This window comes from Neopsephotus bourkii, unplaced genomic scaffold, assembly GCF_033783945.1.
Source record: "Neopsephotus bourkii isolate Nb327-2 ecotype Australia unplaced genomic scaffold, CSIRO-AGI_Nbou_v1 NB_940, whole genome shotgun sequence".
Lineage (NCBI taxonomy): Eukaryota > Metazoa > Chordata > Aves > Psittaciformes > Psittacidae > Neopsephotus > Neopsephotus bourkii.
Window position 1 is genome coordinate 1,951,310 of NW_026901434.1, and position 24,786 is coordinate 1,976,095.

A 24,786-nucleotide genomic window follows, 5' to 3' on the forward strand; every position below is an offset into this window, starting at 1 on the left:
GAGAGAAATAAATCTCCTTATTCATGCTCTCCTTTTATATCTGTGTAAATCTATATTGTCTGAATTATGGTAATGCAGAGGAAATGCAAGAAATACACCAATCCCTATTGTTTATTTTAAAAACTGATAGAGAGTAAATGGTAGTAGCTTATTTAGGTTGTGTGCTATGACTTGCTAAATTTAGCATGGAAAGACCTGAGGATGCTGATCAGGGAATCTTCAGAGTATTTGCTTCCTGAAGAAGGCTAAGCCCAAGCTGTTTGTAGACACTGTCCTAACCTCTAACAGATTATATAGGTGATGTGGGGCAACAGTGTCCAGGCAAGGTCTATCACTGCTTTGTGAGTACTGCTCCCAGGGGCAGGAGGAAGTGCTTAACGAATGGGCTCTTGATGTAGGCTGAGTGTCCCACATGTCTGTGTTGCTATCCAGCAGAAGAAAGCAGTTGCTCGTAAAATACATGAAAGTAGATTGGACCACATTGTGAGCTTATGAAAACTTGAAGAGTCTCCCTAGAATCAGTGTAGTTGGTGGATGGTTACATCATGCACAGATAGGCCTCAGAACCAAGTTTCAAAATTCGTACCAATGTGTAATTTTCTTGCCAAGTGCATGAGTCACTTTGGTCAGCTGAGTTTAGAAAGGAGAAGGCAGTTGCATGGAGTGCTTAAAAATCTCTATTGCTTGAAAAATCAAGCTTTCATTTTGGCTTTTGCAGAGTAATTTTTTGCTGGCCAGTAGCCTCAAATTGGTTCAAATCAGGAATTTACTCTCTCCCAGTTTGGTAAGGAACTGGATTTACATTTCCAGTGACCAGTGGATTAAAGACAAGTACTGTGCACAATAAACTGGCCCAGGTTGCCTTCTGTTTTACGTTTTTACTTCAGGTTTCTCCTCTGTAGAAAGATTATCAAAATGGTTCACTATATTTGGAATGCTAATGGCAGTCATTACATCAAAAGAGGGATCTATTATTAAATTGACAGAATGACAGTGGTAGAAATCAGCTATAACATGTTCTGCAAGTCATTAACTGGTAAAATCACATGCAAATATTTAACATTGATCAAAATTCCATTTCTCATTGATTTTTGCTCTGTTAGACCTAGGATAGAATAAGAAATTGTTCTTGGGTGTAGGTTGGTGCACCATAGAAATTGCAGTGCTTAGAGCCAGTTTTTACCTCATGAGTAGTTTATTTTTTTCTCCCTTGCAGAAATGTATTTCTCCCTTAGAAATAATGTTTACCTAAGTGAGTAAAACCTGGGTGAGGTCTCTTTACATTTAAAAGAATTTCCCACATATCTGGTTTTGATTGTCATACCCTTCAGTGTGCTTGTCCAACTCCTACCCACACACCACTATGCAAATGAGGCACTCCCACATAGTGACTGTTCTGCATAGAAAACATTAACCGCCTAAGCAGCCTTTTTTTCCTTTTAACAAATGGAGTTCTGAAAAATATTCTGAAGTACAGTTCTGCCCACCAGCTGAGGATAATGCAGGGGCACCTTTAAAATATATTGTTATATAAGCTTATAGGAAGAAATTAAGCAAAAATGGCAAAGTTTTGCTAGAGCTTTAGAAAGTTGCAGTTTGCTTGGGATGGAAAATAAAGTAGTTGAATTCACTTTAGCTACTGATTGTATTTAAGGCAATGATAAACTGACACAGACCTAGCTGACAAACTTCTACATCCTTGACTGAAGAAAATGGCAATGATAAGACCAGGGTAAGAATCATTTGCTCTTACTACTTTTCCAAAGCATCAGCTACAGTTATGTTGTTAGAGATGATGCTTTTCACAATAGTAGTAAAACTGGTGTGTTGATTATTCCTTGCAGTTTAATAACAGTTTTCATTTGCTTTGCCAGACTAGAAAAGCAAGTCCTGCTATGTTGGCCAGTCCCAGCAATGAGCAGTGCAGCACTCTCACACCTTCCTTGCTACCTGCACAGTATATTCTTTTGCTGTCTCTGAGAAAATCTTCTGTCAGTTGATCCATTTGTGAATGGTTTTTGTGTCTTGCTTTGGAAGCATTGTTTCAGAAGAAGCTTCAGGAGCATCTATATGCATATTTATGATGAGAGAAATGTTTACAGAGGAACTTCTAATTTTGGGGGGTTTAAGGTGGTAGATGAATGTAAAATTGCTCATGCATTGCGAATTGTTATTTTCTGTAAAAAATGCTCATAAGCAAAAAACAGTGCTACAAACAATATCTAATATCATAGCTCAGATATTTTTGACACCTTCCTTGTTCCATTACAGTTCAAACTAAAGCATTCATATTAGAAGCTGGATTCTTTCATTTATGTGTTGTATTCTTGTATTTTGTTCTTACTAATCAAATTGAATTAAAAATGACTGAGAGTTTGCTGTTGATTCTTCAGAGCTCAGTAATTGGTTTCCATATGTTGAATAAGTAACTATATCAAGCCATCTGTTTCATTTGGAATTAGAAGTAATAGTATTTTCATTAGTGTGAAGCATTTAACTGGTACTTAAAAAAAAACCCATAAATTTGGGCTAAATTTAAGTAAATTTTTTTTTTTACATTATGCAAATAACAATGCGTATTATATTTTACAAACTATAGGTCTTAAATTGTTAATATTTAAGGGATTATTTGCATTGGGAAATCATCTAGCATTAAGTCTGAAACACAAAATTGGACAAGAAAGCCTCTCCCTAATTAGCTGAGTGGGGTGTCAGCCTTATTCAGGTCTTCTGTAGAAAGGTAAATTTATCTAATGTGCTGAACAGAAAACAGATTTATATTCCATTTTAATATAGCTAAATATTAGGAAAACATCACTTAAATCAGAAGTTCTGTCTGCTTCTCACTTTTGCACATGACAGTGCAATTTCACTGCTAAGTTTGGATGTTACTGATATCATCAGCTTGTTCCTGGGAAAGCCATAAAATCCAGAGTCAGGTCACTTGGCAGTCAAGTGGAAACGAAAACTGCTTTTCAGCTATATTGTATTGCTTTAAATTGCAAATGTCTTTCTATTTGCTTCAGTTTTTTTTTCATTTTGTTTTGTTTTTAATCCTGCTGTTGCACTCTCTGTGTTAGAATCTAAGATTTATATTTCTTTGACTGTTTAATGTTTTCTTTCATCGCCTTCATAAATAGTAATGACTAGCTTATGTATATCCAGGGAAGTAAGGCAAAAAGCCCTTGAGTGTGCCAAGTCTGAAAAATTCAAATTAGCGTATCAAATGTTAGAAGAAGAGGAATTAATGCTCTTATCAGCTAACCATAAGCCAGGAATCTTCTAAATTCTAAGTGGTTTGGTAGATAAAGCTAAACCTAGCTTTACTTATGAAAGACAATAGCAGGCATGTGGTTCAAAGTGTAAGGTTTCACCTTAATGAAAGCTATTTAACATGTTATTCTAAATCCACAGAAAGGCAGAATTTTATTCTAAGGTGTAGCTCATTTCTATTAGGGGAATCCTGCATTTTTTTAATGAACATTTTTCTTTTTCTCATTTCTAATTAGCTTTAGCACTGAGATTCCAGAATGCTAGACTTCAGCACTGAGAATTCTAATGGTAATAAAGCACTTGAGGTGGTATTTAATTAAAGTAGGGTGGTGATAGGGAAGACCTGAGCAGGGCTGAAATGCTAATCCTTTTTCATTGCTCAGTGTCCCCTTGTGATTGTGATTGATGAGTTGATTTCTCTTTACAACTTCATTTGCATCATGTGATAATACCCCCAGGCAGAGGTGCTGTGTATTTCTGGATGAGAGCTCACCATTAGTACAAGCTAATGTGTTAAATGGGATAGAGGTAGGGTGAGGAGCTCTCTTAGCTGTTAAGCAACCTACTAAATAACTGGCTTATGGTGGGTGATGCAACTCCCTATGTAAATGCTAGTACTCATAATATCTTTATCTACTTTTACCTTGAAAGTACACATTCCCCACTGTCTGTCCTACCCTTTCACGCTTGTATTTACCTCAGTTATTGTGTTAAAATGATCATGCCTGGTAGTGTGTGCTGTGAGGAAAGAATGCAAAGTTTTCTTTGATGCTTAGAGGCAAGATAAATTGGTCAGGACTTTCTTAAATAAGATACTTTCATTATTACTAAAATTCCTTCGTACTGAAATTCTGACTCCAACTTGAAACTTCTGTAATGGCAGAGCTGTTTCTTCTTTGGAAACAAGAGGATAATAGTGAGACTATCCAAGCTTCTTATGTTGTCATTCTGCTTGTCCAGAAAGATACAGTCTCATAACCTCTTTGCCCCTCACATTGGTTTTCCTGTAAGCCATTCTGACCTGCTTACAGCTGAACAGATCTTCATGTCAGTGTGTAATACAAGCATTTCCATCAATGAATTTCTACTGGATTAGTGTAATCGTATTAGTTCAGTATATTTGCTCTGGCAGCAGAGGAAGCCAACAGTATTCTGGCTGTATAAACAGGAACATAGCCACTAAATTGAGGGACGTGATGATCTTCCTTTACCTGGTACTTGTTCAATCACACCTAAGGTATTTACCCCAGTTTGGAGCCCTCTAATACAAGAAAAATGTTGATCAACTAATGTAGGTTCAGCAGAGGGCCCCCAAGATGATCCCATCCCGTGTGGTAAGAGGATGAGGGAACTGTACTTGCTTATCCTGGAGAAGGGTCCAGTATGAACTAATAGCAGCCTTCTGATGTCTACCAGGATGCTGTTGAGAAGATGGAGCTAGTCTCTGCACAGAGGTGCACAGTGGGAGGACAAGAGGCAAGACAAGAAGAAGAGAGGTTCCAACTAGACATGAGGAAAAACCTTCCCCATAAGAACAGTTTAGCATTGGAACAGATTGCCTAGAGAGTGTTTAGTCTTTGTTCTTGGCCCTGATCCCCTGGGCCTGGTGACGTAACTAACCCAGCTTTGAGCAGGAGCTTGGGCTGCAGACCATAGAACGAAGAGGGTAGTTAAACGCTCTTAAATTCCATCTTCCTGAATTGTTCCTTACCTTGCTTATTTTTCCAGAAGCCTGCTGCTAAGTGTAATCAATACCCAGACAGGTCATTCCAGAAATGTTTGTGATGCTTTAAGAAGCTCTCTGTCTAGAGGCTCACAGTCTGCTGGTTGAGATGGCAAAAATATATTATGTGCCCAGGCTTCATGGAGAGCTGGGTTGCATAGACTGAACAATAATGGGGCTCAAAAAGCCAAACCTGCTGATAGTGCAGATGCACAAAAGGAGCACCCAGATTTCTTCTGAGCTTGCAGATGGTGACATGTTGGGCATTGTCACTTCCTTGATGATGATCTGACAGAAAAGTGCAGTATATTCCTAAAACTGGTACATAATACAACATTTAGTCTAACATAGTATCTCCATAATTAGGTCAGACGGGACCTATGCTTCTACTTCACTGTTCTTGCTCAGTTCAACAGCTTTACGTTAAAAAGTTGTAACAATTTCTGCAAAGCAGAAGCAGTGATATGTGAAACAAAAAATTACGTTCAGTGGAGTATCTTCACAGGACATGGTTATCTCTGAAAAATGAATGCAACCTTGTGCAAAGAGTCTGCACAAATTGACCTGTTTACTTCCAAACACTTCAAAAGTTTTGTCGTTTACAGCAACATGCAGAAAGTTTGGATTATATTTGAATATAAAAACTGTGGATTCTAGTGAACTTCCAATCCCAATGAACTGTTGGTCAGGGGGAAGGACTTCCTTGTTGGAAACCAAGCTCTGGCTGTCTGTATTTATCTAGTTAACTTCTTGGAAACATCTGAAATTCCTCTTTTGCTTCCATGATCACTGAGAAAACATTATCATTTATATATAGGTAGTTCTATTTGTCCAAAATTACCTAGCGCCATAAGCTTTCCTGGGAAGTAGAAGTTTCATGCATGAAAAAAGAGATTGGTTCAAGGTAATTATTTATTAATATTGGTGTCTCTTCTCTACTGGTTTTGAGAAATTTATTTTGATGACAGTTAACTGCATTAACTGGATTGAGTAGACTGGAACTACAAAATGGCAATATACATACTTATGAATATCTTCAACCACTTCTGAATTGTTATACGTTTATGGCAGATACATTTTCGTGCTCCTGAAAGCGTATGTGAAATCTGGGTGTCAACTGTGTGGGGTTGTTTTCTAAATTGCAGTTAACGTACACCTGATTATTTAATCATAGAATCATAGAATAGTTAGGGTTGGAAAGGACCTTAAGATTATCTAGTTCAATCCCCCCTGCCATGGGCAGGGACACCTCACACACAAACCATGTCACCCAAGGCTCTGTCCAACCTGGCCTTGAGCACTGCCAGGGATGGAGCATTCACAACTTCCCTGGGCAACCCATTCCAGTGCCTCACTAGCCTTACAGGAAAGAACTTCTTCCTTATATCTGATCTAAACTTCCCCTGTTTAAGTTTTAACCTATTACCCCTTGTCCTATCACTACAGTCCCTAATGAAGAGTCCCTCCCCAGAATCCCTATATGCCCCCTTCAGACACTGAAAGGCTGCTATGAGGTCTCCACGCAGCCTTCTCTTCCCCAGGCTGAACAGCCCCAACTTTCTCAGCCTGTCTTCATATGGGAGGTGCTCCAGTCCCCTGGTCATCCTTGTGGCCCTCCTCTGCACTTGTTCCAACAGTTCCATGTCCTTTTTATGTGGAGGACACCAGAACTGCTCACAATACTCCAGGTGAGGTCTCACCAGAGCAGAGGGGCAGGATCACCTCCTTTGGCCTGCTAGTCACGCTCCTTTTGATGCAGCCCAGGATATGGTTGGCTTTATGGGCTGCAAGTGCACACTGAAGCCAGTTCATGTTCATTTTTTCATTGACCAGCACCCCCAAGTCCTTCTCTGCAGGGCTGCTCTGAATCTCTTCTCTGCCCAGCCTGTAGCTGTGCCTGGGATTACTCCAACCCAGGTGTAGGACCTTGCACTTGTCATGGTTAAACTTCATGAGGTTGGCATCAGCCCACCTCACAAGCATGTCAAGGTCCCTCTGGATGGCATTACTTCCCTCCAGCTTATCAACTGAACCACACAGCTTGGTGTCACTGGCAAACTTGCTGAGGGCACACTCAATCCCACTGTCCATGTCAGCGACAAAGATGTTAAACAAGACCATTCCCAACACTGGTCCCTGAGGGACACCACTCGTAACTGGTCTCCAGCTGGACACTGAGCCATTGACCACAACTCTTTGTGTGCGGCCATCCAGCCAGTTCTTTATCCACTGAGTCGTCCACCTATCATTCGATGTCTCCAATTTAGAGACAAGGATGTCATGTGGGACTGTCTCAAACGCTTAAATGTACATAAGCATTAATGGTACATACCTGCAAATGCAGTCATAGAGGATTTTGTTAGTCCTGTATTACTTATTCTTTTCTCATTCTGAAGTAATTTTTATTTCAAAACTCAGTGTTATTTGTAGATGAACCACAGGTGATTCCTAAATAAAACTTGACTGAGATTATTCTTCAAAGAAAGGACTGAGTTTATTTTAAAAACTTACAGACAAGAGAATTTGAGGGCATGCAAGCTACAGTGTGAATGTGGAGCTGTTTGCATCAGAAAGTTGCAGTGTGTAAGGGAAAGCTTAATTACACTGAGCTTCCACACAGACTGATAGATGCTCTGCTTTTACTTTTGAACTATTTGCTTTGTGTAATTTTATTAAAAGGTTTCTTTTCACCTAAGGTGATGGGAACTACCATTTAGCTGGACTATGTGACTCAGTGCAGGGGTTAGTAGTTAGCTATTTTATTTATTTTTAATGATTATTTTAAGTGAAATGGTGCAATGATGTTGCTCTTTCAGATTCACAAAATGTAATATGGTAGCCAACAAATTCTAGTTGCATACTATGCTTTTGAATTTCTGGCTTGTGTATGTAAGAATTGGAAGCAAAAGGTATTAAATTTTTAAAGCTCAAGACATACAGATATCGGGGCTAAGTTTAGAGTAACTTCACCCCGCTCTCACTTTGCAGCATAGAGCAGTGGAGACTTTTGCAATGTGTACTGCTAACATTGTTTGAATCAATGTCAGATTCTCTGTTTAACTGAAAATATATCTTAATTTGTTTGCTTCTGAAGTGTGTGAGAGGTCTTGAGTTCAGGCTATTTAACTGGTGTTCAATCTGTGTTACTAAAATGAAGTTAAAACAGTTATTAGAAAATAACTATAATAATCCTTATTGGCAAACAACATTTTCAGATCAATTTACTGTACTTCATAACTCTCCATTGAATTTAGTTCTTAGTTTGATACCATGAACACATACATATGTTAGTGTGACACTAAAATTGAATATCGTATGTGCATTGCCTTTCTTGATTGATGCTGATAAGTCACTGCAGACCTCTATTTGTCTGCATTGGAGATTTGAATATTGGTCCTTTATTGGAGGATTTAAATCTGCTTTTTTGCCTTTTGTTAATTGAAATTAGCTCAGTGCTTTGTTGGGTTTGGGAGGGGTTTTGTTTGCTTTTTTTTTTTTCTCCTGCTATTCTTTAGCACCTTAGGCAGTGGAAATATTAATAATTGTGTAATTTAAGAGTCCATTTTAAACACTGAACATTTTTGTTACCACATGAGGTTGATTGGTGAGCAGTGACCCTTTGGTGGTCATTTCTGAAGGTGGTTAACGTATTTACCACTTCTTCAACAAATGGGAAGTGCCATAGTTGTGTCAAGTTCCAAAATATCTTTTCATTCTCCAAATCCTGGATCGATTTGCTACAGTGGTACCTAGAATAAATGAGAGCAGGCAAAAAAAAAAATCTGACTTTTTTTAGAGCCTCAGATTTCTGCTCAGAATAGTTCAAAATTACCCAAGATATTTTGCGTAACAGTTAAGGTGTATATACAAAGGTCATTCATTGCTTTTCATGTCCATACTTATGCATAGTTAGCATGTTACCATGTCAGCATTTTGCTTCTACTGTACTCTCAATTGTTGCAATAAAAATAAATAAAAAATATTAAATTGGAGAATCAGTTTTTTTTTTTCAGGTAGGTGTAGAAAAAGGATGCAGAGAAAATAATAAAGAGGGAAGAGACTGAGCAAGGTAGAGGGAGATTTAAAAGCGGGAAAATTAAATCAGGATTTGAATGAGAGGTAAATGCACTAAAAAGCTTGGCAAGATAAACTCACTAAATTTTTAGAGGTAGACTTCTGCCTTTTAGGTCCCTGTTTTGGAGCCTAAATTCTGTTCATGCAGTCTTTTATGTCTTCTGAGATGGATTGAGTTTGCCACAGTGCATGCTTAACATGTGCCACCTAGCAGTTTCAGTTACTTTTCCAGAATAACATTAATGTTTCTACATTTGTGGTGTTGTATTTAGTTTCTGGCAGCTGAAGTCTTGTTTATTTCTGATGGACTATATAGTGATCATTTTTCATTTTTGTTCAGATAAGCCATTAAACATATGTAGAAAAAGCACATTGCAGTAGAATCCTCTAAAGTTTCTGTGTTGCGAAGCTCCAACAGCTTTTCTGAAGTACAGCCCTTCGCATACCTGGTTCTACTAAGTCTGACAAAAATCAGTAGGCCTTAGTGAGCTCATAAATTATTGATTTTCTTTCAATTTGCTCCTAACTAGTAGAAAGCAGATGATGTTGCTTTACTCTAAAGGAAATTAGCAACACTTTCCTTATACCTGTATCTGCTTCAAGGAAAATATCTTTCCTTTGGCATAGGCAGATTTGAGGAGAACATCAGTAACTGACAGTACACATGATGCTGCGAGTTCAGCCATAACGTGTGTGCATTAGTTTGAGGGTGTAGTACATACCAAAATTGTCCTATTAAGATACCAGAATATTAAATAAAAGCCTCATAGAGTCCCTCTTGGCATGGGTATGTGAGTAGGTATTCAGTTTTTTTTGCTTTAAATACACTGATATGATTAAATTTAACTTGACACAAGTGATGTACTATACTATGTGATTATAATGTTTAAAAGAAAAAACACTTTTCTGATTGAATACTAACTACTATCAATTTATGTGTAGCAATATCTAATCTGAATTTGTTTCGCAGCCAGAATGCTAACACATTTGCTGTGGTCTCTGTGTTGCTACGTGCACACTCAGCAAATACTGAACTCTTTCAGTATTTTTCAGTATCCTGAATAAGATACTGAAAAACATTTTTGTACTAGTGTTAACACTTTTATACTAGTGTTCTAGTATAGCCAGCTCACTTCATGTGGACTAAAAGCAGTTCTCAGGTTATAACTCTTCGTATAGTCTGCATCGATGCTTATTTTCATTAATTCTGGAGCTTGGATGCTGTGGCTGTTACACATGCTACTGCACTGTATAAACACAAATGCTGTTGGATGTGGTTGCTATAAATTAGCCGTATGCTTCTGGTAAATACAGCAAAGTTTTTCTCCATGCTGTTTCAGTTTTGGAAAAACTGTGTCTTCCATCAGCCCACCCTCCCTTCCTTACACACAGAGGCACAAAATAAAAGTGTAAACTGAGAAAGATCATTTGTACTCAGTCCCACAACCTATAATTATAAAAAATAATATATTGGTACAGCAATGGGTTTTTTAAACATACCAGGGTTAAGCACCTGTGGCATGTGGCAGAGGCCAGCATTATAGCAGGATTTGCTACCATATATATAAGCTTAGTCTTGTGAAGAAGGACTAGTAAGAAATTAAGTCTCCAAAGATGTGTATGGAGAAGCAATACAGTTCTGCAGATTTGAGAGCAATTTTAGTCCCTATCCTACAGATGGGGAAACTAAAATACAAAGACAAATTGGCTGTTTCTTCTGTAGTAACAGAAGCATTTTAGAGATTTAACAAAGCAGAACTTCCCAATCAGTATACTTGGGGAAAGTCTTTCCACTGCTTTGGGAACCATTAAAGGATTTTGTTAATTTTCTTTATAACAGCAGATTCACTGCAGCACTCTAGTAATAGATTTTTGTTTATTTTGAGTCTGTTGTGACATTCAGCAGTGTTTAGGAATAGATTTCTTATTGCCTAGACAAATCTTACTGCCATTTTTCTCTGATTGGTAAGAAGAGCTGTACCATTCTTCAGTGTTGTGGCTTAGTTTGCTGAAGACTAATGTTGGAGTAAACAGCAACTGGTTAATGTTATAACAGCATCTTACCATGAACATTAACTGATCTCACTGATAAACACAAATGATCTCAGTGATAACAAGCAGAGCAAAATATAGCTGGGGCAGGAAGCCAGTCTGTCTGTTTCTTGTGCCCAATGATATTTTGATAGTCATTTTAATTTGAGAAGTAAATAACATTGGAGATTATGTTCCATCATTTCATTTCAGTGCCAAAACCTGAATGCTGTTTTAACTGGTGTTAAAAAGATGGTATTGCTGTGTTAGTTGCTTAGGTCATCTATGTTCCACCATAAATAACAAAATGATAGAAATTTCTAGATTAAACAGAGATGGGAAATGGGCATTGTCTGAAAGCAGTGGTAAAAAATTAATTTCTACATTCTTTGTAATTTTATCTGAAAAATTGAGGAAGAGAAACAAGCAGAATGGTGAATTTATTGACTATAAATCTATATTCAGCTCTGATGAAATAACTTCATTTTAAACACAAGTTTATGGGCATGAGGATCATGATTCTTATCTCTTGGAAATGCTAAGTAGGATTTGTGGATATATTGAATTCAGAAATACTTGCCTGATTTGTTCAAAATACTGAGGTTGGACATAAAAAGCTAAAAATTCTGCCTGCTGAAAAGTTACAAGTAAAATAATATATGCAATTTGCACATACCTTTGGATGTTATTGCTTGGGATCTCTGTAAACAATATACAGATTGGTTTGGCTGGGTTTGGTTTTGGGGTTTTTTTGTTTGGGTGGGTTTGGTTTCTTTGGTTGGTTATAGATTTTGTTTGTAGTTTGTTTTTTTCTTGGGGGGGAAAAAGGAAATAGTAGAATTTAATTTGCAATTGAAAAGATGTATAGTTTATGAACAATCTGCTTCTAAGGGTAAGTAGCAAGGCATTTACTATTTAATATAGATTACATTTCTGTGGTTTAATACCTTTAATAATAAAGGTATATATATACAGACTAAAACTGAAAGGCATTCAGTGAATGTGCAATTAACTTTATTCCCTCAAACTCCATGATGCCCGTGGTGAAGAACTGAACTGCATAAGGATTCTGATTCCCCAGTCCTCAGGTTTATCCTTGGCAAAAATTTGCTGAGAATATCATGCTCCAACTTGTTGACCCATGTGAGACACTAATATTTAACCTACTGCTGATCATGAGCCAGACGTTAAGCCATTGATGGAGCCTAACAGTTCAGCCAATTTTCAACCCATCTGACAGCCCAGCCCTTCCTCACCTCTCAACCAGCAATGCTGTGGGGCACAACATCAAAAACTTTATTGAAGTAAAGGTAAATTCTCTCTGGTGCTTTAACTCTCTCTATGTAACCAATTGTTTTTTGTGTCAGTGACAGTAGATAATGGTCCGTGGTGAAGCACACAAAAGTAGAAAAGTGCTGTTTGTGGTTGCTCCTCCCCAGAAGGTCCAGCTTTGGCTCCTCCCCAGAAAAGTCCTGACCCTTGGAGACCTTTCTAGATATAGCTGGCCACTTATTCCAATGTACGCTGGCCCCCTACATCAGAATGAGTGTGCATTTTTGCTAATATAAAAGCCTGAGCCTCAGGCAATGCAGGGAGGCAGAACCTCATACCAACCAGGCCAACGTTCCCCCTGGGGGGACACCTGCTAAAGTTGAGCCTTCCACCTTGCAGTGCAGTGATGTTTCTCCGAGCTGGTTTCCTGATCGTCATTACATGGTCCTTGGGGGTGGTAAGATAACCAAACATCAAAGATATCCTTTACTGTATCTTTTGTTACCTCTATACCCCTGTATTTATAAAGTAGTTATGATTCTTTATTGTGTTGCCTTTATCTCAACCTGGAATCCTCAAACTCTGGAACAGTTTTGTTTTTTAAAAGCAACCAGGTTGATCAATCCCTGTTTTACATAAGTCTCTGTGTGCTTGGACATGGATTCCAGAAGTATGTGCTGTATGGTTTTTCCAGGGCCTGGGATGGGGCTGAGTGGTCCTTGAAGTGGTTCATTGAATGTGGTTCCTTGAATCACCCTCCTTGCTTTTCTAAAAGACAGGAGTAATGTTAGCTTTTTAGAGCCATCTAGCCTTCCCCTATTGGCATAAATCTTCATGGTGTTCTAGACATTGGCCCATGATCAGTGTTCTACTCCTTCCACACATTCTCTTGAGTGCCTTAAGACTTGAAGTATGTAAATACACCCAGCTTCACTAAATAATTCCTAATCTGTTGAATCTCCATTGTTCAATGTCCCTCTCCTTCCCTACTCATACTGGCCTTGTATTGGGTGCAATGATTTACACTTTACCTAAAACAGTAAAGACATGACGACTTTTTCATCACAAGGCTGTCTCCTCCCTGCACCAAAGTTCATCCCTTGAACTATCTTTTGCCACAAGCAGACCTGGTATGTAGAATCCTTTCCTGTCACCTTTAATGTCTTCATTAGTCTCAGTTCCAGCTAGGCTGGACCAAAAAGCATTCGTGATTTTGTCCTCAAGCATCTGAGCAATACTTCTGTACTTCTCTTTTGTTGCCAAGCCTTGATTCCGTTGTTTGTATGCTCTCTTTTTGTGTTTGTCTTCATTGCAAAGCTTCCTGCTTAACCATGTGTGCTTTCTGTTAAGTATTTTTCTTAATGGATGGTTTGTTCCTACACTCTGAATTTCTCTTTAAACAATGGCTTAATCAGTTAGCTACCTTGGACAGTTTCCTGTCATGGGTGAACCTCAGGGATTCCTAACAATTCCCTGTATAAGCTGAAGTCTTTTCCTGAAGTCCAGTTTTTTAAATTCTGCTGTTTATCTTTCTCCAAATTCCTAAACTCAGTTGCATCATTGTCTTTATGGAGCTTACCACATAAATCAAACTCTTAAATTTACCTGACTTAAACGAAGTAAAACAAAGCAACTCCCATTAGTTCATTTGAGACACTTTTACGGTAGTTATTGCTTAACCTGTCTGGTTCAAGTGAACTGGCTTACAAAGCAGCTCTCAATACTTCAGTGTTTGCAAACAAAGGAGGTATGATCTTCAGTCAGCTTTACTGCTTTAGACAACTTATGGCATTACATTTTAATTTCCCTTTACTAGCTGGCTGTGCTCCTTGTTTTATTTCAGTAATGATCCTCCCATTTATGATGCTGAAACTTGGACCTGCTTCACATATAATGGATGAACTGTGATTATTGTGGTATTGCCTTAGAAAATGATTCAGCATGAGGGATTATGAAGAGAAACATGCCCTTTCCTTTCTGAGGCTAAATCACTGCTCATCAGTAAAAGATTCTGTCCCTGGTCAAAATAGGGCATTCAAAGAGATGACATGCCAGTTTGCACTCAAATAACTGCTGCTGCCCCTCAGTCTTCTTCTGTCCATGTAGCCTTGTTTTGCTACAAATCTGAATACCCAGAGCAAGCTGCATCTTGATGTAGTAACTTCAGTGATGCTTCTGTGAAGCAGACAAGTCTGCTGGGCTGCATAGTGAAACACTGCCTGTTCACAGTTCTGTTTTCATTATTTTCTGTATGTAATACTTGTGATATGCACCACTTATTCTGCCTAGGGTTTTTTTGTGTTTTTTGGGGGGGGGGGAGGGGAGGTTGGCTGTTTGTTTGTTTAATGTAAAATCACTTGCTTGTACATAAAAATTAACTAATTAGGTACACCTGAAGTGGTGATACAGTTTCTCCAGACCTGATGGCCTTCAAACATGTTGTGCCTGCACATGACTATTAGGTTCACCACTTCCAGTAGCGAACAAAGTTTGTAAATACATTGCTGTATTTTTATGGTATGTCCATTAGGAAACCAACTGAAAAAGAAGTTTTAATATAGAAGAAAGAGAAGATTTAATATATTCTGGATGAGGCAGCATCTGTAAATTGGGAAATACTTTGTGTAACTATTAGCCTCAGCTAGGTTAAGTTGCCTGATTTAGACAGATGTGAAAAACACAGCTGTATTTAAACCCAGTCTCCTGAGAAATTCAGTTAGGGTTAGGTGGTTTGGGTTTGTTTTGTTTTTTTGTTTGGGTTTTTTGTGTGTAAATTGCAATCGAGATGTTGAATTTTACTTACAATAAATCTTAAATTAATTATTTTAGCTATGTTACAAGAATTTCTCAGTTTTCTAGAAATTACCTGTTGAAAACCATACACGTGCAGCTAGATTTGACTGCTGTTAGTTCCTCTCTTCAGACTCTAATCTTTTGCAGTGTTCAATCCTTGACTAATAAGGTGGGATTTAGAGATGGTTTTTGAACTCGAATTCTGGAAATACTTGTATGTAAGTTACAAGGTAGGAATAGTCTCAGTGGAGTGTAAAAAAAAAAGGCTTAGAAAGCAGGGTTGTGTCAAGATCAGCATGGTTTATCACCTGGGCTGGCTTTGCAGAAGCGCTAATACATCCTTGTAGAAAAGTCTGGCCAACACATCTGCTGCTTCTACTGCTTGAGGTATGAATCATATTTTTGTTTGTAGTTATAAAAGAAGGCCCAGTGGTTCTTGCTTTGCAGATATACAGGCTACATGGTTTGTAGTACACATTTTCTTTCCTCTCATGCACATTAGTTGTGGTAGCTGTTAAGTCTGCGTGAGCTAGATGATACGAAGAGATTGATGTTTTTACTGTTTCCTAAAAAGACCTGTAATTTACCTCTGTGTTTGTTGCATTAATTCTTGCAAATTGAAGACTTAAAAGTTTTAAGAAATGGTTTCTCAGGATAGAATCTGTTGTGTCAGTATAGCGTAATATATGCCTGCTGCTTTGTCTTCTTTCTCCAACGGCCATTGTTTATTTGGAGCATTAACATCTCACTTCTGTTATTACAGTTGCTTATGAACTTATTTGGGAACTGATCCAGCTTTAAAAAACCCAGATCTTTAATCAGTATTGCAGTACCAAAAAAAATAAACTTGCTTTTTCAGCCCCTTTCTTGTTGAAATGGACATGCTAGCTTTACTACAGTTCAGCTCTAGGAGGTGGCAGTGAGTTTCAGTGAAGTAATATATGAAATAGGATAAAATTCCATTTCAGTAGAAACATTGCAGATAAAGTTAGAAATGTTACATGCCTGGAGTAGTTACTGTTTTAGAGATGATGGAGAAGGAAGAGAAAAATGCTCCTTTCTGTGGGGATGGAGTTGTCAAGGCAGTGTTGCTCTATTATGATGAAAATGGTGGCAGTTTGGAGAAAATTAAGTCATGTCAAAGTTCACAACATTAATTTGCAGTGTTTGTTAAACTGTTCATGTCTTGCATGTACTATAGTGATTGCTACTTCCATACTGCTCTCGCCATGGATTGAACAAATGTAAATACATTATTCTAAGCAAGTGTTCCAGATTCATCTCAAAGAACCAAGATGCCGTCTCTTAAGGAGAGAAAGCAGGCTAGAATTTGTAGCTGGTCTCTTTCTTGTAAGTCCTGTACAAGGAAAGTGATCATGTAGGATAAACATATAAAATCCATTTTGAAGCTTTTCTGTTATTGTCGAAACCACATGGAGTAAAGAATAATTTAGGTTGGACAAGAACTTCAGAGGCCATCTAATCCCAGCATCCTTTTTTAATCAGGGGTAGCTACACAAGACTGTAGCTTGTCCAGTTGAGTTTTCAAAGTCTCCGAAGATGCCACAGCCATTCTGAACAGCAAGTTCCTGTGCTGAACTTCCCTTATAGTCATTATTTTATTCTTTATAGCCAACCAGAATTTATCTTTCTGCCACTTTCGACTGTTGCTTCTTGCTCTTCCACTGTGTACCTCTGGGAAAGATCTGCTTCTGTCTCTGTAACCATTCTTCAAGTTGGTGGAGATGCAACAGAGTTGTCTGCTAGCCCTCTGTTCTGCAGGCTATGCTAAACCAGCTCCCGCAGCCTCTCCTCATATGCCATGTCCTCTGCTGTCTAGATGCCTTAGCAACAGATCCACTGACCTCTCCAGTTCGGAAATGTTTTCTGAATGCTGCATATTCACAGAATCATAGAATGACAGAATAGTTTGGTTTGGAAGGGACCTTGAAGGTCATCCAGTTCCAACCCCCTGCCATGGGCAAGGACACCTTCCACTAGACCAGGTTGCTTAAAGCCTTGTCCAACCTGGCCTTGAACAGTTCCAGGGATGAGGTATTTAACAAGATTCTCTTGCTATATAGGTCTTCAGGCAATTTTGATGGCTCATGTTTTCAGAATGTGATGGAAAAACCTTTCCATGTCTTTAGAAAAGGAAAATACTTGGTTGATGGAATAGAAGATTGAGCTGCAGTTGAGATGACCATTATAAAATACTTAAGAGTCAGAGCTGGAGAAAATGTGGGACATGCAGAAAACTTAAGTTTAAAAAGAAAAAGGGTAATGTGGAAGCAAAACAAAGCAGTGTGACAGTCATGTCCATTTAGGCCATTGGAAATAGCAGGAGAAAGAATGGCCATGTAGGACAAGGAAAGCTAGATTAATATATCACAGCATCATGAAAGTGTTAGAAAGTTTCAGCAGTGACAACTGGAAATGGAGGTGTCAGAGGGAATGCTTTCTTTGAATGTATCTGTAAATCCATAATGCTATGTGGTCATGAATGTGGGCAGGAATTCAGACTAGGACCTGGGTTTTGGTAAGTTACTTGTCTCCTTCTGTTAAATGTAAGTAAATGTATATAAACTTCTTACTTGGGAAGGTGTTGTAATGTTTCATTAGTTTGTCTGTTCCATACTTCAGGCACTGACACAAAAATTAACATTCCATCTTCAGATGTATATGTAACAGTAGCAAGAGCAAAGGCTTTTACTGGAATACAATATATGTGAAAAAGACCAAAATAAGTAAAAGTTTCCTTGTAATGGGAGTAAAGGGATGGCACTTTCTTGTAAAGCTTACTACTAGCTTTTTCCCCTTTACTTTCTGAAAAAGCAATTATTTTGATTTATCGTTCAGAGTTTTGAGGATAACCTTTGGGAGGAGATTGTTTTTTAAATGAAATATGAATTTGGCTTTGTACTGAACCTCCCAAAAAAGGGCTGTGGCTGGAGAATTCATTTTGTATGATTGCAGATCAAATGATCTGAGTCAAGTGGCCTGGTCAGATAATTAAGCTACAACAGAAAAAGCTCGCAGAGTCAGTCAGTTGTGATTATTGGTCCACTATGGCTGGATGTCTGATTCCTTCTGAAAAATTTGAAGTGGCTGTTTTTATTATCATTAACTGGGGAGTGCCAGCAACAAATCTGGAAGAATTACACTGCCACTTTAAAGAAATCCAATAAATTTCAGCTGGAATATAAGTTTAATGATGAATTGATGGCTATTTATCTGCTATTCTGACCAGCCCTTAGAATTTGAACATTTGCAAGAATAATTCCCATGTTACATGACTGCCCTGTTTCTGAATTCTTGCGTCTGTAGGCAGACCATGACAGAGTGGCAATAAATGTGTATGCTTAGGTGCTGTTTGTATCTTAGGTGGTTGGTTTGGGGATTTTTGTTTTGTGTTTGGGGTATTTTGGTTTTTGTTGTTTGTTTGTTATGTGAGTTAGAAGTTTAATCATTTCAGAACTACCTCCAGAGCATCTAGGAAAGTTCCTTTAATAGTGAAGTGTTGCTTAAAGGGAGCTGCTTAAAGTGTCTCACAGAAGTAAGCCTTGGAAGCATTTCTGAAATATTTCCCTGCTAAGCAAGAGGGATGTCATGAAATGAAACAAAAAAGGAAACAATATTTCATTTGTATGGAAGGATAAAGTACATTTAATCTAAACCAGGCTAGTTCAATATTGATGGTTTACTTGTAGAGTTCAGCAGTTTTAAAATAGAAAACTTATTGGTATTTTCTCTACCACATGTCAGATGAATTAATCACATAGAAACGCACACATGTTGCTGTACATTGTGGCTATCAAAAAGCCAAAGCACTGGCTGTTTAGCAGGGGTTGTAACTTTGAATATAGCTGTCTTAATTTTAAAGCAAAAATGTTCAGCTTCTGGCATCTACATAATAGCATTTCTGATGTTTTTAAACAGGTATTAATGTAGTCAAGCTGTGTTTTTTCTTCCTTGTGTAATCATCTGCTCAGTGGTGCACTCTATAACTAGTAGCAGGAGACAGAGGAGTGGCCTGCTGTGATTGATGGGGCGAGGCCCAGCAAACTGAAAGATTCCCATCTGGATTAGGTTTTGGGAGCAGTCAGATGTTGAGAGGGAGGTCAGTAAGCCCGGCATTAGCTCCCCCTCCTTCGACACCCCTATCATCCACACTCAGGCACACATTGCATTGCTCACACGCCCTCATCTGTAATTGATGCTTGCTTTGGGCAGATGCTGTATGGCCTGGGACTAGAGCAGCTGCTAAGTTTATGGAGAATAAAGGGAGCAGGATGGTACAGCAGGTATTTTCACTTTTATTTTCACTTGAAACTCATGTTTTTAGTCAAGCCAGGGCATTTCTCGTAACCAGCTGCACCACTGCATGCAAGTCTTCTAATACATGTTTTATTGCTTAAGTCTGAAGGAGAGCAAACAATGGCGGTGATTATATATCTGCTATGCTTGATATATCTAACGGAGCCATTCTTATAACCAGCAGGTTTACAGAGCAATGCTGCATTTTTCTTGTTTCCGTGCCCTAAGGATATGATGCAGTTTGGCTCATTTAACTACACTATGAGAGGCTTTCTCTAAATGTGAAATATCTCTTGCCAAAGAAACAGAGTGCACCAAACAGAAAATAGACTAAAACAAACAATAAACTGTTAGTTAGACTTTAAAATGCAGGCAAGCAGAAAGGTTTTCATTGAATAGGTTTTTATGCTGCAAATGTGGAACACTGCATAAGTAATGTTTTCTGTGCTCTGTCTTTTGTGTACAAATACAACAAGCTTGCTTTATTATGTTTTGACACTTTTCATGTGTTTCTTAATTATGAAATCCTTTCAGAGCAGAAGATGCTGAAAAGGCATGTTGAGATCTGAGATACTAGGAGCATTTTTTAAATTCTAAGCTTTTCTTCGAGTAGAGTTAATATATATGGAATAGGAGCGGCTTCACTTACCTGCATCGTTGGAATCTTTTCTCGTTTTGTTCTTTAGAGTTCAACATTTAACCAGAAAGCAATAAATCGGATTTTATACACTGCCACGTAAAGCATATTTTTCAGTTGAAATGTGGTTTTCATTAAAACTCGGGCCAGAACATTTAGCAGAGCCTGACTGTCTGCCATCCTTTGTTCTTCTTTCTGTTGCCAACAGCTACTTTTTTTTTTTTTTTTTTAAATGCACAAAGTGAGCATTAAGGGATCGTTTAATCTTAAAGATACTTGAAACTGAGTCTGAAGGGGCAACTTCTGTTTAGCTTCTCATGTCTGTATACTGTCGCCCACAGTTTGGAGATTACTCTGATACCTGAGTTCATAGGCTAATTTAACCTCAGTATTTCCTGTTGATTTTAGGGCTGTTTGGTATTTTCGTGTTAATGCATTCAATCTATCATTCCATTTATTTGTTTAAGATCACTGAATTTTAAGGAACACAAAGGGACATTTTAGGTATTATATTTAAAGATTCTTTAAAATGTACTCAAATGTATCTGACTGGTGTGTAGTCTGGGTTTTCCATCAACCACATGTATATACAAATGTGTATCTAGCTGACACTGCATTGTTCTTGAAATAAATTCATATTCTCAACAATAAGCTATTGGCTTGATACCCATGTAAGTAGTAGAAAAAATGTTTATACATACATGCTTTTATACTTCATTGTAATACTGTGTTTATTTAATTAATTGTGAATTATAAATTCACGCAGGTTTTTAAAGGCAAAGAAAGGCTACAATAGACACTGATTTTAAGAGATTAACAACTCAGATTTGTTGTTGTTATCATTTTAAACTTGAGGCCCGCAGTAGAGTGTGCAAGTATAATTTTGTGTTTCTATCCTTTCCTCCCACCTCTCCCCCCCCCCCAAAAAAAGCAGAGAATTTAATGACCATGCAATGCAAGTAGAGATCTTGCATGCCAGTTTTGTATGTTAAAAATGGTGAGGTTTATGTGCTTGTTTAATGGCAAGGCTGTAAATCCCAAAGTACCTAGAAGTTGCATATATATAAAGCAAACAAACAAACCAAACCAAACCAAAATCCAGACAAAACCAAACCAACCCCTGGCCCTTCACTATTGACTTATTAATGAGATCTCAGGTAATAATAAGTGATCCAGACCTCAACAAGTCTAACAAAAGAGGCAGAAGAGTCTCAGCACTGTGAAGGTGCTGGAACTGCCAGCACAGTTTGCCCTTTCACGATAAATCTAAGAAGTGAATTGTTTGGAGTTTGCTGGTAAAACTAATATAGAAGTTCAACCCTCTTAATTAAATATTAGCTGTAATTAGCACTGAGTGTGAATGCTTTGAATACTAATTAGGGTCTCATGGAACTGCTGTCAAGGTTAATGAGAAACAGTAGGGGGCTCAGCAACATCTGGTTTAGGACTTGAGTAGTATAAAAACCTTTAGATCAAGGGCACCTGGACATTAGCCCTTGGTTCCTTTGTTGCCATTACTGTTCTTTTTTTAACAGCTGCTAACTCTAATGGGGTGTTTAACATTTGACATGAAGGGATAGCTTAAGGACCAGCAGTTATCAGCTACCATGTTTCAAAGCCAGCACAGTGAAAATGCTTATATAGGCAGAAGTTTGGCCTGCTGTTGTTCATTCTTACTACTTGCTGAAGTCATTCCTGAAACAGTTGATTAAAAAATTTAAGGTCACTTGCCTTCTTCACAAGTTTTAAAAATACTTCTTTAACATTTAATAAATGTCTCTTGTGTAATCCAGTCATTGCTGGGTTTAACTTCATCTGGATTTTCTTTTTTTTTTTTAATAGTGAAAATGTTAGGTAAAAGAAACAAGAAAAGGGACCTTGTCATTTTAATATAAGGGGGTATAAGTATACGTTTACAAGAGTTTTTTGACCTCCACTGAAAGCTAAAAAGGGCAATTTTCAGTGTAGCATTAACCTTGAAATGCTTGTAGATGTATGCAAATGAACCTTAGTGACTTAACCCTGTGAAGGAGGTAAATGTCACTGTTTTCATTTTAAAGATGGTTGAATAAAGCAAAGTAAACTACTTGCTCAAGACCAAACACTGAAATAGCAGCAAAGATAGTAATAAAATTAGGGAGGGTTTGGTTGCTGATATAAAGTTTTAATTTTTTAGGGCACGCTAAATGCCTTTGCAAAGGAAAATTTATTTCTCCCTTCTAAATCTGCCATGTACAAAGCTGTATTCCTGTGCTGTGATTTTGCAAATTCTTAAAAGCTCTTGACTTTAGGACCAGTCACGTCAGAGAACTGATGTCTGAATTACTTGAAATTGGCTGAAAATGTTCTTAAATATGAAATGTAAAAGAATGTCTTTTATTTAGCCAGCCTATTTTGAAATGAGGAAATCAAGTTCTGATGAGTACAAATAAGCAAAATCCTTACAGTAGTCCTGTTCAAGTACTTGTGCATGCTTTGTTGGAATAATAACATAGTATTTTAAAAAATAATTGAACTCTTACTCAAATATTCATTTTTACACTGCTTGATATTTAGAGGGAAAATTTTATCTTGCGTACCAGCTCATCTTGAGTTTTAGGTTGTCCCTGTATTAATGGCCTCTAATGCTGTGTCATCTATAGCATCATGTTTTGGACATCTTTTATAAAGTTTCTGAAAGACTATTGTATATGTTTCTTCCCCTAAAGTTACTGTGTGGTATAAGCAGAGCACTGAGTCAGAAGTCACTGACTGATAAATGAACATGCTCAACTATCCATCAGACAGAAAGATAGGTCTACCTAAAAAAAGATGAAGGCATTTAATTGCAATATGCAAATGAAATACAATTGTCTTCATATTTAAAGCTTTTAAAACTTTTAAATCTATTTCTATTGACAGCCTGCAACATAGAAATTTTCTTTAAAGATTTTTATCTTAATTTAAATCTTTTATCTCTGATGCATTTTTAGATTCAAATGTTTAATATTTTGATTGGATATCTTTTTTTGTGTTTGTAGCATGCAGTTGTTCAATACAGTGTACATGAGAGTATTTCTAAATATCTCATAGAACATTATTTCATATAATTATTTTCAGTATACAGTTATGTTAACAGTATGCATCCAGATCCTGCTCTATGTGTAGATTGTATGTATTGTGTTATGCAGATGGTAAGTCAGGATGGATCGCACACTATGGGCTAGCCTGTCAGAGTCCTGCATTGGCAGTTGTACTCTGTATCCTCTGGAATAAACCAAGCTTTGTTGCTCTTCATTGTCCGAGTTGAGGCATTGACCTTTCCTAGTTGAAGAATAGTCTACAATTATCCAGAGAACAGCAGATTTTTTTTGTCTAAATATAATGAGATTTAATAGGGTTAGCAAAGTGGATTTAATTCAGATAAGAAATTTTCTCTTCAAGGAACAACCATTGTGCCCTTTTCAGGCCAACAGTCTTAACAGAACACTGCCATCACTTTCTGTGTTACCTGTGCAGGATAATAGCTTATTTTATCTCACGTCACATTTCTTCTTCCTTTTTTTCCTTTGATTTTTACAGGGTAATCAGGAAGCTACAGCACCTCCTGACACAATGGCACAGCCTTATGCCTCAGCCCAGTTTGCGCCACCTCAGAATGGTATCCCTGCAGAATACACAGCCCCACATCCTCATCCAGCTCCAGACTACACAGGCCAAACCACTGTTCCAGAGCACACGTTAAACATGTACCCTTCTGCTCAGACACACTCCGAACAGAGTGCAGCTGACACAAATGCACAAACTGTCTCCGGCACAGCCACAGTAAGTCAAGGTTATTTCTGAAGCAGTATGTTTCCACTTACATGTGTTTTTATTGATAGCATTAATTCTTACGCAACACTGAACAGTTTTGCACTTAATTTGTATCAGACTTACTCAACATTTCAAGGTTGAAAATAGGTCCAAGTTTATCGTTGAGCTTGGAGAACATAACTTTGATGGTTTTGGAGCCTCTTAGGAAGCATGGAAGCTTTGCAGAGTCTGTAGTTTCTTTTTCTATGGTGTTAGACAGATGAAATGATTAATAGCAAGCCCATGGATCATAGAATAAAATTTGACTAAGTCCGAAATGGAAAAAAATTGCAAAAGAGTGTTTGTAATCATTCATTTGGAAAACACAAACACACACCCTCAAGCCAGACTAATTTTGTAATTTTTAGTGACCTCTGTATCCTTGAGACTTATGAGTAGTTTTTCGTAGAAAAGTCCATTTAAAGGTATTGTGCTAAAATTACTTGTGGAACTGTGTGAATGAGCATTGTGAAGATCATGTCCGTAATACTGTATTTTTTAGAGAGCTTGTTTGTGCAACCATTACGAAAATTGTGCATGGATCTGTGCTCAACAGAACAGAAATTATAGACTTTCCTTGTATTTGATTTATATGTGAAGTTCTGAAGTGTCATGAATTATGCAAGAGAGTCTTTGGATGGCCCTACCTTGTAATTTAAGTCAGACATTTCACACATTGATAGTTTAGTGCTTCTGTCTTAATTCTAGATTGGGACCAAATATATCAGTGCCAACAGCTGGCAGCTTTCTGAGCCATCACCACCTGTGTTACATGTGTAAGGTCTAGCACAGAACAGGCAGCACCCTGCAATCTGAGCATGTTCTTGGACAT

The 24,786-nt window shown here is 37.8% G+C and overlaps 1 protein-coding gene across 41 annotated transcripts in view; it reads left to right on the forward strand.

Moving 5' to 3' along the window:
* The window catches only part of RBFOX1 (RNA binding fox-1 homolog 1), a 1,299,775-nt gene that overhangs the window by 1,144,469 nt on the left and 130,520 nt on the right, over positions 1–24,786 (forward strand). For 40 of the 41 annotated variants that reach the window (XM_061358249.1, XM_061358247.1, XM_061358250.1 and 37 more), the window contains one exon: positions 23,682–23,924. The exons of the other annotated variant lie outside the window; for it this stretch is intronic. In XM_061358249.1, the coding sequence (XP_061214233.1) occupies positions 23,682–23,924 (243 nt within the window). The remainder of the gene's footprint in view (positions 1–23,681; positions 23,925–24,786) is intronic. 41 annotated transcript variants of the gene reach the window in all.